We start from the raw sequence: 16,159 nt of genomic DNA on the forward strand, positions 1-16,159 counted from the left end.
GGTAGCCGAGCTGAAGATGTTGAGGTTCTCGTTGGGAGTGACGAGGATGGATAGGATCAGGAATGAGTACATCAGAGGGACAGCACATGTGAAATGTTTTGGAGACAAAGTTAGAGAGGCCATGCAGGTTGAGATGGTTTGGACATGTTCAGAGGAGGGAGAGTGAATATATTGGTAAAAGGATGCTGAGGTTAGAGCTGCCAGGCAGGAGGTTAGACATGTGCCGGTAAACGGTAATAAGATATACCGCAATAATGAACATGCTCAATATTGTTATCGTGGGCACTTCAAAATACCGTGAATAATTATTTATTATGAATTATTCAGATTTTTTGAATGAATTTTAAGAACACTTTACCCATAAACCGTTTAAAATTAACAACATGTCAAAGAGGAATGCGCAATGATGTAAATAGACCGTGCATGAGCTGAGCACATGGCGGAACGAAGGCGCTAAAGTGCACATGAAGTGCACACATTCAACGCAGCCGTTTCCACGCTCATCACATAACCTAATACTTAATACTTAAAGACTTAAAGGAGCTGTATGTAGGACTGTGGCCAAAACTGGTACTGCAATCACTTTCAAATGACTGTAGAGCGGTGTATCCCCTCTCCCCCTCCCCCTGACTCGAGGTTGCCAGATAGGCTACAGGATGCAGCAGGAAGGTACGTAGGCTGCTACACGGAGCTTTCAATGGCAAGTGACGAGTCGTACACAGTACGTTTTTTTTCTTTCTGTTAATTATGTTTATGCTTCAAGAGCGATGTTTTGTGAAGTAATTATGAATCGCAAAAATTTACTAATGGCGATTAGCCAAATATAATCATAAATATGAACGCTCGTATGTGACAGTACATTTCCACATGAAAAAATACTATAGTAAAATTACAGCAAAGCTAAATAACATTAGCAATGGTCATACAGGTCAACTTGCAGGATGTTTTGTCCACTATATATGCAAAGAACGAATGAGGAATCATTTTTACTGAGGTAACGTTAGGCTAGTGTCTCAAATACGTTTACACAGTGCTAATAGGCGTGCTAATGTTGTTTTCCTCAGCGTCCCAGCATAATGACAGAGAAACGGGCTCTGATAATGCATTACTAATGTTAGCAAATGACGACTCGCTGTTTTTATTTACCAAACAATTCCTTAACGTTACCTTTTCAATTCAATGACCCACCTCCTCCATCTGCGATAACCTAACGCTACTTTGCACGAACATGCATATCTTTGTTCGACTGTCATGAATATTTGAAATGTCCATTTACATTAAGTACAAGTTAGCCAAACATAGATGAACCTTACCTGTCCAGGAGAAAATTAGCAACGTTGGCATCAGTCAGTTTTCAGCTGTCTCCATCTTTCAAAGGCATCTCAAATCCTTGTTTTATTTCGGACACTGTCACGACGTTTTTCTGATTCATAACGAGGTCGTTTAGGTTTCGTAAAGTTAGACATTGTTTATGCAAAAAGTTTGTAGCTGCAGCTGTGGTAACTAGAGCAGAGCTGGCAACCCGAATGCAGAAACACTACTGACTTCGTGATTGGTAGATAGGTGGAGGGTGGCGCTTCAGGCCAAAACACAACATGTCAACATCAACATCAGTTGAGGGCTGCAACTTCCCTTTTAAAATGACAATATCTTGGCCGGACAACCGTTGTTAGTGATATAAATATTTGAAATTAATATGATTTCTTAATGTCTAGTGACATATCAGGGCCATTTTATGATTAATTGAAATACATTTCTTACATACAGTTCCTTTAAGGCTATTCATTTTCAAACTTGAGCATTTTATATTTTAATCTGGACTAAATTACATGCCCTAGATATTGTTTGAAAATATTCTGACTGTTGTTCAATCATACACTTTACAAGGCTCCATTATTTTACATTAGTTCGTTCATTAATAAACTGACAATGAAAAATACTTCTAAAGCTTGTATTAATCTTAGGTAAATGTACATTTCAGCATACCTATTGTTCTTTATAATTATTTTGCACTTTAATCTGTTTTAAATATTTGTTTACTTTATACATTTTTGTGTATTGCTTTATTGTATTTAAATGTTTGGTTCTTTTGTTACAGGAAAGTTATTAAACCTGTTTATAGTATGACAACACTTTTTTTGCAACTTATTTCAATATTGTGATAATACCGTATACCGTGATAAAAGCTTCAGCAATTAATCGCAACATGAAAATTCGATACCGGCACATGCCTACAGGAGGTCAAGAGGAAGACCAAAGAGGAGGTTTATGGATGTAGTGAAGGAGGACATGAAGGTTGTCGGTCTGAGGGAAGAGGATACAGGAGATAGGGCTAGATGGAACAGCCGAAATGAAAAGAAGCTAGCTTCTCTTTTTTTTTTCTGTCTGCAGCTGTTATTTGCATACATCCATTTATTTAAGACTTGATCAAATGTATGTGTCTAAATGGTGCTGAGTCACGTGTGAGGAAATGAGTGACACTAGTTGGATTTGACGCTGAGTTTTGTACAGAAACTGCTCTGATACGTCAGGCAGCACAGCCATTTAATCAAAATCAATCTGAGGGCTGTATTAAAATGATTGACTGGCCTGTGGGCTGCCAGGTGAAAAGCCCTGCCATACAAGGGTAGTATGGTCTTTGTAGCCATTCTGAAAAGGATGATTGGAAAAAAATATTTTCTTTGGAGAATGTATGAAGAACTGTTATTTAACCACTAGTAGAGTATGGGTCCCAGTTTGTCTGTCACAGACCATGTATTATAGCATTATGACTCATGGTACTTATTTAAAAAGCTGTAGCTATCTGTGCATTACTGACTAGTATGTGATGCATACTATGACACACATCCACTTTAGAGAATATGGGCTTTTGAACTGATAAAATCCTCTTTGGCATTGATTAAATTTGCCTGTAGCTGTGTTTACTAACTAGCTTTTTAGAAGTTATCACTTAGGAATGTGTTTTAGAGGTGTAGCATCTGGATAGATGGTAAGAGATCTGTGAGAAAGGAGTTCTTAACAAAATAATAAACATCATAAATGTAGCACTCAATGGCCGGACATGATGGTTTAGGGCTGTGCTGAAATAATGTGAGATCAAGAGTTTGTGTGTATGTTGTGTGTATGCGTATATTAATAATAATAATATGTTTATTTTTTATAGCGCCTTTCTAGAACCCAAGGTCGCTTCACAATGGAGTACAAGAGTACAATCAATATTCACGTCATGTGTCTGCTGGCAAGACAAACCCCCATAATTATATACAATATAATTTGTTTAATATTTTTTTAAATGAAAAAATAAAAAAATGCAGCCTTGGTGACTTCTTTCAAAAACATGAAAAATCTTACCAAATCTTACCAAACCCCAAATTTACTCATACCCATTCTTTTTAAGTAATAATTTTTAAATTTTGAAAATTCCTATTTTTAAAAACATTTCTTTAAAAAAATTCTAGTGAATATTTGATCAGTATTTTTGTGTAATATTTGCAAATATTAATATTTAGCTCTTTCCCCACCATTCTGTCATTTATGACACAACACCATTGACATGTTTTTTCCAGTAATCTGTGTTTTCATTGGCTATGTTTACAGGCACCACTTTTGTTTCAATCGGACTGAATTCATTCCGAACAAGGGTTTACTTGTCCTCTCGATCGGATTAGAAAAGGAATAAACCATTACATTCAGATTGAGCTCAATCGGATCGATTACAGTGTTTACATAAAGTCTTTTCAGTCCAATTGAGCTGTCAATCCGATTATTAATGGATTATTTTGTTGCATGTAAACATAGCCATTGTTATATGGTAGGGGCCGCTGTTACGGATCTTCTGAAAGAGTACTGAATCTCTGGAAACAAAAACAAGCAAAGAACATGCATAAACAAGCGGATATAAGTTGTTTACGCACAAGGAAGCTAACGTGATCACCAAACATTCCACATCATATAGATCGAAACTGCCTAACATTACAGAGAAAAAACCCACAAAGAGGTGCAAGCTATTCTGGGGGTCATTAAATTTTTGTGAATATGATCAAAAATGCTGGAGCTGGCTGGCAGTGCTGGTGGGGGAAGAGTTAATTGTGCACTTTTTCATCTAATGCTCAATTATTTTTTCTTTTAAAGCACTAATAATTAAAAAAAACAACGTTAAATGTGATATTTAGTTAATTACAATATTAATATCTGCTTTTGCTACTTAACATTTTTAGATCGATTTTTATTTGACAGAATAGTACATAATTTCAGTGTCTGCCATTTATCTGTCATAAAATGAAAATAATTGACAGCTTCTGTGTGAAACAAATTAAATCGCCTATATTAACATGAACTTTGACAGCTTTTGTATAGTTAGCATATTGTAAGATGAAATATTGTAGAATTGGATAGGATGTTTTGTTACCTGCTAAAGACTGGGATGATTCGACCACATGTTAATACGTTGTCTAAGTAGAGGAGTTTTAAACCACAATACATGTTAAATTGTGTCTATTTCTCTGTGATTTGAATTACTATACACAAAATGTCAGTGTTACAAAACACTGTACTGACGTACTTGGAGTCTAACCGACAGTTAATTGATGTCTGAGTTGCCATAAGAACACGTCTTGTTTATGAACACAGTTTTTAGAAGTCTACATCCATATTCAGTTTTTGCCATTGAAGAGTTGCTCTCTTGACCTCCACTGCTTTCATCTTTTCAAATGAAGTGTTTCTTCTCACATTTTTCATTAACTGAACGGTATAAACATACATTTATCTTACTAAATCCTGAAAGAGTTGCTTTGTAAAGCTCTCTACAGTAGCATGCCTGGGATGAGTATAATGACGGCTTCTATCAACCATTCTGGCTAACTACCGTTTCACAGTAATTATATAATAGCTCAGATTTTGAATTCTATGTTAGACCCAAGGGATTTTCAACAGGCTGCGTAAAAAGCTGATTGTTAGATTTTATTTTCAGAACGAATGCTGTTTATCAGCCATTAAATATAGCTGAATCAAAAGAAAGAATTAGCTTTTACATATCAAACCAGTTACACAGAATTAATCAAATTGTCAGGAGGACGGGGCGGAACAGATACAACACATCAGTTCCAGCACTAATTGAATGAGTGTGTGACGTCTGGCAGCAATGTCTTTCTCCCTGTAATCAGTTTAGCGAGTCTGTGTTAGAGACCGTTCGGTGCCACCGTTTGGATCAGATGGTGTTTGAGCTGCTTCAGGAGAAGATGCCGCCTAATTCTTCTCCCAGATGTAAAAGACGATCCAGTGTCTGCTGATTTATATCTCTAGTCTACGTGTTCCAACAGAAGCACAATATTATCAAAGTGATGCAAAATGCTGCAATCCTTACAAAAAAGACAAGTGTGGTCTCATTTAAAAGCAGACACTTGGAAGTTTGATGTAATCAAGTCAGAATTAATTATTGCCTTATTACCAAACTTCAAAAATATGAAGATTGCCTTGCCTTTTTAGATATAATTCTAAAACTCATAGAACAAAACGTCAAAGTATTGTCACGTAATGTTTAACTCAGGCTTTATTTTACTTATGAATTGAAAAAACCCATTATAAAACCCCATAAGAAAATCTCAAAGGAACCAGCAGAGTCTTCATCCCTGCACCACTTGCTTCTGCCAAAGGCTTTATATATAGAAAGATGGTGCACTCATATTACTATGAATGGGAAAAAGTGCAAAGTGCAATATGGCAGAATAAGTCCCGCCTTGTAAATGAGAGCCAATCACCGATTTGTAAAGTCATCACGTCACTGCAGCAGAAGCTCTGGTTGCTATAGAAACAGTTAATGTTCTGAGACGCACGCTTAGGACTGTGCATGTGCATTGGCTGCTCCAGCCTAAAAAAATACACTTTTTAATGCTATTTGAGCATGAGAAACCATAGTTTTGAGACAGTTGTTGTCAGATTTCATTGGTGATTTCAAATATGAAATTTAATCGTAAGCGTGTTGAGCAGTGTGGCAAGCAGGGCGGACACGAGAGCTTTGGTCTCAGAGCAAGGTCGGTGGCGCGAGTGTTAATGACTTGCCTTGCTCCATTCTCAGAGCCCCCCCCCCCCCCCCCCATTAAATTCCCCATGCTTCACGGAAAGCTGCCCTAGAAGCATTTCAAAGATGGCCAGCGAGTGAAATGCCTGAACTGGACTTTGATTCACCTGCAGCGATCTCTGTATGCCTTTGTCCAAATAAGGGACTTTCTGGAACGTCATAAGATTTATGACTTTATGAGTCTCATTTGTGGAATTTATGTGCAAGGGTGCCCTCCGGCTTTGAGTATGAATGAAACAGACATTACATCAGAGTGTTTAGTTGTCCAGCTGTGCTTTCGAGTCACTCTTGCCGTATTTTGATGTCATTCGAGTTGAACACACGTATTGACAAGGTATGGGTTTTAATTAAACCAATAAAGACCTGAAACCTCTTAATTAGACCAGTCTGTACCAATCACATTTCCCCCCCCCATGCAAGGTCACTGTATATAAGCTGCCTACCTTGTATGAAATATATGGCTCAGATCACTCAAACCATATATGGAAATGGAAGTCCTTATTTGGCCACCAACGGATATAATAAAAAAAACATGGTATTACAATGGTTACATGCCACAAAAAGCATAGTTTCCATAGTTTCTTGTATGTGAAGATCAGTTGTCATGTGAAGGACAGTGTGGTTTGCTTTCATTACACTTCAGTGGGCATTTTCCAGACGTCATGTTGAGACAGAGCACATTTGTGATACAAAATTTGAGTTTATTTTTTTTTCCTCACCAAAGACACACACACACACACACACACACACACACACACACACACACACACACACACACACACACACACACACACACACACACACACACACACACACACACACACACACACACACACACACACACACACACACACACACACACACACACACACACACACACACACACACATACACAAATACACACATAATCTTGTTCCCCCTTTTCACAACTCCACAACCTTGTTTTTCATGTTAGAGGCTTCGGGCCAAATCCCTAGTGTGCAGCAGTATGTTTCAGAGAGAAGATAACACAAGACTCAAAGAAGGTTCTAGAAACCAGACCCAGCAAAATGAGGGGAAGCAAGAAAGTGGGATGATGTAGCATGGGGACTGGCCCTTTCATGTCTGTGAGCTGTCACTCTGCTCTGTAAGAGAAAGATAGAACAGCAATACAGAAGAAAATCACAACAAGATACAGTTCACAATGGATGGAGTCAAGTGGTTGGATATGTGATGTTTTATTTGCATTCATGCAGCTCTTTAAAACGCTACACATCTGTTGTATGACTTTAGTATAAATGGTGTAAATGTGTCTGTTCCTGTGCCTTTGAATCGTTTCAACATAAAGGCGTACTTTGTGCCCTAGTTGTGTACGTGTGTTTATAGGTGCCAGGAAAGGCTCTGTTTGGCACACAGAAGCTTATATACTATGTCTGTACATGCTTTTGTAGTTAAACTTCTGTCTTGGCTCAGATAATGAATCTTATGGATGTTGTAGAGTAGCAGACACTGGCACTCACCCGAGTAGCTGTGTTGTTCCTGGGTTGGTGCATCCACATAACTCAGATCTCTCTCTCTCTCTCTCTCTCTCTCTCTCTCTCTCTCTCTCTCTCTCTCTCTCTCTCTCTCTCTCTCTACTATCTTCTGTTCAGCTTGTTTATTGAGACGTTGACGTTCTACATACTGCTGTCTCTGGATGAAAGTTTAATATGAAGTTCAATATCAAAGTGAAATAGATTTTTCTATATATTTATTGGATTCTGTCACTTTTCTTGATGGAAGAGTAGCCTACACAGAGGACAGGAAATTAAATGAGCTGGACTCAAACTTGTGTCCTTTCTATATGTGGTCCACAGAGCATTATGTCTTCTTATACTGTATGCTCTAGATCACTAGATGATTATTATGATTATTCCACATTGATTCCTGTATAGACAGACCACTAATATTCCTTTAGAGAGAGTTAACCTCCAATTGTCACCAACAACACAAAAACCTAAACAATTCAGCACATGTAGCCAATGAGGATAACTTAACCTCAGTCCTGATACGATCGGGACCCAAGAAGAGCTCCTTTCAGAGTGAGATGAATAGGATGAAGACAGAGTGAAGAAGAAAAAAGGAAGAAAAAGAAAGGGTGCCAGGAGTCTTCCTGCTGTAACGTGATCAGGTTGATGGAGGTCGATGATAATGGCTGGAGACAGGTTGGGATCATCCTTGCCTTTAAGGCCCACAGCACAGCGATTAACAGTCAAACACATGCATGCTCAGCCGGATAATCTGAGAGCTGCTGCTGAATGATAAATACGGGCTGGGCTCTGGCTGAGCGGGTGGCAGGGTCAGACGCAACAGCAACGTTTAGATATTGTATTAAAACTTGCCCTACGAGACTGTCCTAATTCCAAAGAGTCTGACCTTCAGGCGATTACGAGAACAGTCATCAGCTACATTCACACAGCAGCAGCAGTCAGTCGGTCCGGCTGGGAGAGCTAAAATACGTAATGAGTAAGAAAGGAAATGACAGCTGTATTATATTCTTATTCCACCCAACGCACATTTTCAGACGTCACAAATGGATTTTGAGAGTGAGTTCAGCTGATATGTGCTGTATGAACAGAATGGCAACAGGCCGTGTCATGTCATTGATATAAATATATATGAAATAAGTATGTGGTTCCCGGGTTATGTTTTAGCTGTCAGTCACTAATGTAAGGCCTGTCAACCTCTCTCAGGTTATGAAAAATGTCATGAAAAAAATAAAAAAATAAAAAAAAACTCTCTGGAGATCACATATCTTTAAGAATGAATGCACTGGGAGTGTCCTCTGAAATTGCTCACATTTTTTTTTTACTTGCATTCAAAATAAATATATTTGTGACCATGCACCACAAAACCAGTCATAGGGGTAATTTTTTTTAAATTGAGATTTATACATCACCTGAAAGCTGAATATGTAAGCTTTCCATTGATGTAGGATATGCAATATTTGGACTAGATACAACTATTTGAATATCTGGAATATGAGGGTGCAAAAATATTGAGAAAATCGCTTTAAAGTTGTCCAAATGAAGTCCTTAGCCAGGCATATTACTAATAATAGTAATAAAACTATAATATATATTTAAAAAAAAAATCTATAATTTTGACCCATACAATGTATTGTTGGCTATTGCCACAAATATACCTGTGCAACTTATGACTGGTTTTGTGGTCCAGGGTCATATTTAGAGTTTATTTCCCCTGTTAGAAAAGAGAAGTTTAATTAATAGAGAAGATTAATTGAATATAAGATTATTTAAATAATCTAGTAAACCACTGTGGATATCTAATGTGATGTGTGGAATGAATAATATGGCTGTCTTCTTGTTTGTATGAATGTTTTATGAATTGTTTGGTGAACCACCTGTTAAATTGCAAATAGCTTTGGTTTTACCAGAGAGATTATATGAAAGAGGATTGACCACCTCTCTCTTTCTCTCCTTCCTCCCCTCCAATTTCTTCATATCCCTTTATAGCAGCAGATGGTGAGGATCCGACTTCAGCAGGTGGGATATATCTAGATATGGTAATTGTTGTGCACCCCTCATTTGGCTTCTGTATCTCTTTGTTGCACTTCCTTCTACCGTTGTCAGTTTTGGCATGTGTGACCTTCCCTGCATGAAATTCACATGTCTTTTTTAGAGCTCTTCCTTTACCTGCTTCTTCACACCTTCTCAAGATCTCTACTAATGTCACATCGTCCTTGCTGTGTTATTCTCACCATGACGTTGATGCATAGAGCATCTCAAAATGCTGCAGAAACCCACCTGCTTATGATATATCACCTGCTGTCTTTTCAAATTCTGCTATTCTGATCGCTCACTCGCGATCGCATTTGGTTGCTTTCACTGTTTACTTTTTTTCTCACCTTGTATAATATTTGATAGTTTTGCGGATTTTGCACTGTGCGTACACATTCACACTTATACACAGACACACACATCCGGTAATATAAGGTGTTTGCTTTTCTCCACCTTCTCTCGACTTCCTTGGCTCCTCAGTAGCACACCCATTGATTCCTCTCATCACGCCTGGTCAGCACTCACTCTCAAGCCCACTGATCTCTGTGAGCTGAACTGCTTTGAAGAGCGCTCAGACTCTTCTCTCCTGCCTCGTTGTTTTATCGGGTTCCAGGCTTTCAAAAAACACTCCATCCCTCCCGTCTTCACGCTCCCGGGTGATCCTCTCACATTGTGAAGAAGATGTACATACATCTGTTGCTCTCTGTCACCATAGACAGTTTCAGATAACCTTTGTTTAAATTTTTAGATTCATGATGATTTAGATTCTCTGTTGTTAATGTATAGACACAATTACCGTTGTACAGCAAATTTTTGCAGGCGATATCCAATCATTTCAATGGGAATTTCCCATGAAAGATTTCCCCACGCAGATTCAAATTGGTCATGCGGATTCACCATTTAAAAGGGTTAGTTCTCACAAAAATGTAAATCGTCACCCTGATGTTGTTCCAAACCTGTATTACATTTTTCCTCTGTGAAAAGATAAAAAATAGATATTTGAATGTCTATACAATTGAAGTCAATGGTAACCACAACTGTTTGGTTACCAACAATATTCAAAATGTATTATTTTGTGCCATTATTTTGTCTCAAGATGCATAGCAGTAATATATATATATATATATATATATATATATATATATATATATATATATATATATATATATATATATATATATATATATATATATATATATATATATATATATATATATATATATATATATATATATATATATATATATATATATATATATATATATATATATATATATAAATTATTATTTTTTTTTTCTAAGGCACGTTTATAAAAGCTACTTAAATATCCTAATTTACTAAAGCCTATACTCATGGCTTAATCTAAACCCTTTGAAACCAGGCCAGTGAGTGTAATGATTTCTCCTATTCACATCTCTTCAAGTAGGATGTTTCCTCCACCTTAAACGGACTCTATGGTTACTTGTATGATTTTCTCAAAGAACCACACTATCTATATTGCAGCCATCATATCATATCCAAAAAACTGTCATTTCATGTTAGGTTAGCACCCAAAGTGGCTTTTTAATCCTGTTTAGAATTTAAGATTAGCTCTGCTAACTCTTCAGCCAGCCGTGCTTTATGCTGATGCTACTGTATATGTTCAATAGTTTACACTTACCAACATCTCTTGGTTTCCCCAATGCATTTATGATCTTTGATGCACATAAAAGCCCACAAATGCCAATGCTTACAACTAAATGGTGCTCACATTACTTATTTTATTCTTTCACATACTGATGCTATCGTCTTAAATAATTTGATTATCAACCACAAGGTTCTTGCCATATACACTATATTGCCAAAAGTTTTGGGACGCCTGCCTTTACATGCACATTAACTTTAATGACATCCCATTCTTAATTCGTAGTGTTCAATATGGAATTGGACCATGCTCTGCTGCTATAAGAGAATGTTCATGTGCAAGAGTGCACATGCATCTTCATTTGCAACCCATTCTCACTCCCAAGGTATCAAAATCTGAAGCATGGTCAAGTGCCTTCCGCATTACAATGAAGACACTAAAGGTACCCCTAGGCATCAATATATTGACGCGCAGGGTACTCCATTGATTGCAGCTGTTTGCCCTTCAGATCAAGACGCATTTAATTATTTGCATTTGTAAAAACAGACATGATTTTATGAATATTTATAGGCTACTTTAATATTTTGGAGCAACTAACCCCACTCCTACCCTAAACATACACTTCTAACTTCTACGCAACGGGCAAATAAAATGACAGTCACAGGTATTTATTTGCAAAAACTGACCAAAAACATTATAAAAGTATTAACACATGTTGCATTCCAAGTCTTCTGAAGTCATACGATATCTTCATGTAAAGAACAGAGTTGATCTTAACGTTTTAATCGCGGAAATGATGAGTCATGTTCAAATGATACACCTGACTCTTGAGCATGACAAAATTGGTCACGAGACATACGAGAGCCAATGCAATTTCACTATGAAATCTGACGTAACGTTTCTTTGGGTGGCAATTTTTTAAATTTGAATGTGTGCATGATCTTCGGAAGATGGAGACGCTGATCGCTTTTGGGGATTTTCTTCACACAAATCAAACGTTTGGCCTCGGAACACTTGGAATATTTGTACTTTTTGAATAAATTGTGCATGCAGTCGTATCTGTAAAATTATGCTGGCTGAATAAATTGAGAATCACACTCCAACATGTCATAATTGCAAAATCTTAACCCAATATATAATTTCACCATGACAATAACATTCTCTTGCCCAACGCGTCTGTATATGATGCCAAAGGTTTCTCATTGAAATCAATGGAGTACCCTGCACGTTGAAAAATGATGCCTAAGGGTAACTTTAGCGTCTTCATTGTGACGTGGAAGGCACTTGACCATGCTTCAGATTTTGACGCCTCGAGGGTGAGAATGGGTTTTCATTTGACATGAGTCTTTGCGTGTGGACCACAATCCACAGAGCGGATGAATTTTAGATTATAGTTTGGGATAGTTTAGATTGGTTTCAGCTCTAAATCTTATATATAATCTGTTATTATTTTGGATTATTTTATTTTCAATAATCCACAAGGGTTAGAACAGTGGCCTCAATGGGTTCTTCATTATTCTGGAGCATTGATTTAAACCTAGAATTATGACCTGCCAAAATTTTACATTTGTGGGGTTGGTAAGTACATGCAGAAATGTACCTCTGTGCGTATGTGCACCATCATTGGATTAAATGGTAAACATGTGGTGCGATGCGTGAATCAGTGTGCTCCTGCAGTATACTGTTCAATCAAGCCCCCAGGGCTGTCAGCTTAATAGCATGCTACATGTTTGATGTAATAATATAGATTAAGTGAGATCAAAAGCACTATTATAGGTAATCATTTAATCCCCCTCAAATGCATTTATTACAGCACCTTATCAAAAGCTATTTGCATTTTATTGTCTTGTGAAGTTTGAGAGCAGGAGGTAAATGGGAAGCAGGTTTATTTTTGTTGCTTGTGATTGCCCCCACATGTCTTTTTTACTATTTGAATTCTGACTTGACATTGAGGCAAAGATTACAAACCATACTGACTCATCTTTGCGTTTCAAAGGGAGCAAAACATTGAGCTGTATAAGATCTTTGGATTTGTATTTGTATTTTCAGAGCTGCAATTGGGCAAATGAGAGGTGACACTAAGTATGAATACAACTTCAGAAGTTAAAACAATCTGAATATCAGATCCTTTTAGTTTTGCCTGGTTGGATAAGAGCCATATTTTTTATCTCTTAACAGTGTCACTGATTCACTTCTCCACTGATTCGTTAGTCGCTTCTCTGTTCTTTGTTCAATTATGGATTCACTATGTACATTTCATATGCAACTTGAGAACATTCATCGTAGCCCACTGGGCCCTTATTAGTGTAGTTGCTATGGAGGAGCGTGTTGCATGAATAATTGACTTTCTTCTTCCTCCTGGGGAGTTTGAGTGATGGAGCTAGTAACTGCAGCAAACATTAGTACGCCATTATGTAACTAAAGGTGGCCCTGAGTTCACCAACCATTATTTGACACCCCCCCCCCCCCAACCCCAAATTCAGACACTCACATGTTAAAACCCCTCTTTTAAAAAAGCCCTTTCTTTGGCCCGAGCACCATTTTTTAATACGAGAAACAATATTTCAATTTGCTGCATTGTGCTTTTCGACTTTGAAATGGAAAGAAGGGGTTTCTGTTCTCATGCAGGTCCTGTTGTGCCTGGTAATCAAACAGTGGGCAATGATTTGAAGGGTTTACATTAAATGTGGCCTTTTGAAAAGCTTAGAACATCTCAGGATAAAGACATGTTCTGTAACCAGGTTAACAGCACAGCTTTTGCCATATGTTCTAGAAGAAAATAAAAAGTCTGGAGAACCGTTGACAAATGTTAATTTGTGTTATAAACATAAACATCCATCCATCCATCCATCCATCCATCCATCCATCCATCCATCCATCTATCTATCTTACTTTACCTGCATACAGCGTTCTCACGTTAAGCAAATATATACTGTATAGTATATCTCGGCTGCATGACTATTTATTTTAGTACATTTCTTTATATAAGGTTGGATATATAAGTATGCCCAACTTTTTCCGGATACATACATTATACTCGCGTACGGCGATATTATACAGTACATAGCAAATCTCAACTGCTTGATTGCTTACATCATCACAAAATGTATATCATATTGCCCAGCTCTAATCTGCTAAATGTGACTATGAAGATATTATAAACATTATATATTTACATCATGATTTTTGTAAAGTTGCTTTAAAAGTCTCTATTGTGAAAAGCACTATACAAAAAAAAATGTCTCGACTTATCTGTTTTCATTAATGAATTGTGATATTCCTTCAAAAATGCAATTACTTGCTAAAGGATTACAACATAAGCAGCCTAATCGGTTAGTCTATCTAAAGCAAACTGTTGCAGGAGTTTTCATTTGGCCATGTCTGTTCTTATCAGCTCTGCATTCTTGGATGGATGTGAGTTGACAGGAGAAAATCATGGTGACATTTCCATGGTATTTCCTGGCTTCCTCTTACACCCTTACCCTCCATATCTGAAAGACTTCCCAAGGTGAGCTTGAACCTACTTTGACTCCCTCAAGAGATTTATCTCCCTTGGTGGAGACCTTGACGGCCACTGATTAATTTTTTTTGCCTCTGTTCTGTTTTTACTTGAGCTTGTAGTTGCATCCGTTCAGTTTAGTCAGCATGTCTTGTCATATAAGTGCTGGCTGAACTCTGGAAATTAGAGAGAGGGCAGACGGCTCTAAAAGCCAGAAGTGAGTGCTTTTCTCTGCCAGTCGTGGTTCTTAGTGGGAGAGGCGAGTATACTGGGCAGGAGGTAGTGAACTGGTTGGAGGCTGATACTGCACTCCCCGTAAAGGATGAAGACAGAATTAGGCCACATACTCGCTGTGTAAGCTCTTACCCTGCAAACTCTGTGAGCTGAACATCCCTTTTAATGTGCCTGCATAGGCATTAATGCGAAGGTGTGGTTTTTCTGTGGTACAATGATTCTCGATTAAGGACGCAGTGTTCTAAGTTATAGCATTGTGACATTGCTTCCCACTGGTGGCACGTTGAATGTGCATTCAACTTTTGAAGTCATGCAAGTTTTCATATAACAGCATGTCAGGGTTTTGCGAAATTTAAAACAAAAGAATTTGTTGTATTCATGTGTGAATTTGAAATGAATTGGCCACACCAAACAAATATTTTAATTGGAATTTAAATTGGAGTGACAGGAAGAGGAATATACAGAACGTCAGTTCAACAACTGAAAGATATCTGTCTGTCTGTCTGTCATCCTATCGTTCTATCTATTTTTCTGTCGTTTTATCCATTGTCCTGTTGTTCTATCCAGCGTTGTATCTATCTATGCATATGAACCTTTACACTCCCAGGCTTTGTCAAGCCACCATTCAAAGTTTGTCTTGATAAACATTGCTTGACTACCGATCAGGCATTACATTATGACATTATGACAGGTGAAGTGAATAACAATGATTATCTCTTCATCACTGCACCTGTTAGTGGGTGAGATATATTAGGCAGCAAGGGAACATTTTGTCCTCAAAGTTGATGTGTTAGAAGCAGGAAAAATGGGCAAGCGTAAGGATTTGAGCGAGTTTGACAAGGGCCAAATTGTGATGGCTAGACGACTGGGTCAGAGCATCTCCAAAACCGAGGTGTTCCCGGTCTGCAGTGGTCAGTATCTATTAAAAGTTGTCCAAGGAAGGAACAGTGGTGAACCGGTGACAGGGTCATGTGTGGTCCGATCAAACAGACGAGCTACTGTAACTCAAGTTGCTCATGAAGTTAATGCGGGTTCTGATAGAAAGGTGTCAGAATACACAGTGCATCACAGTTTGTTGCATATGGGGCTGCATAGTCTTAAGGCCCGGGTATACTTCGGCCGTCCGCGTTCGTGCACCGCCCGCATGACGTAATTTTCGTCACTCGGAGGGCTCGCGGCCGGCCGCA

At 37.9% G+C, this 16,159-nt stretch overlaps 1 protein-coding gene across 2 annotated transcripts in view; it reads left to right on the forward strand.

The window, feature by feature from the left end:
* Positions 1-16,159, forward strand: part of edil3a (EGF-like repeats and discoidin I-like domains 3a) — a 295,097-nt gene that overhangs the window by 59,683 nt on the left and 219,255 nt on the right. The window contains exon 2 of one of the 2 annotated variants that reach the window (XM_079815049.1): positions 9,571-9,600. The exons of the other annotated variant lie outside the window; for it this stretch is intronic. Coding sequence (XP_079671175.1) covers positions 9,571-9,600 — 30 coding nt within the window. The remainder of the gene's footprint in view (positions 1-9,570; positions 9,601-16,159) is intronic. 2 annotated transcript variants of the gene reach the window in all.

Source organism: Gobio gobio, assembly GCF_949357685.1.
Source record: "Gobio gobio genome assembly, chromosome: 4".
NCBI classification, from domain to species: Eukaryota; Metazoa; Chordata; class Actinopteri; order Cypriniformes; family Gobionidae; genus Gobio; species Gobio gobio.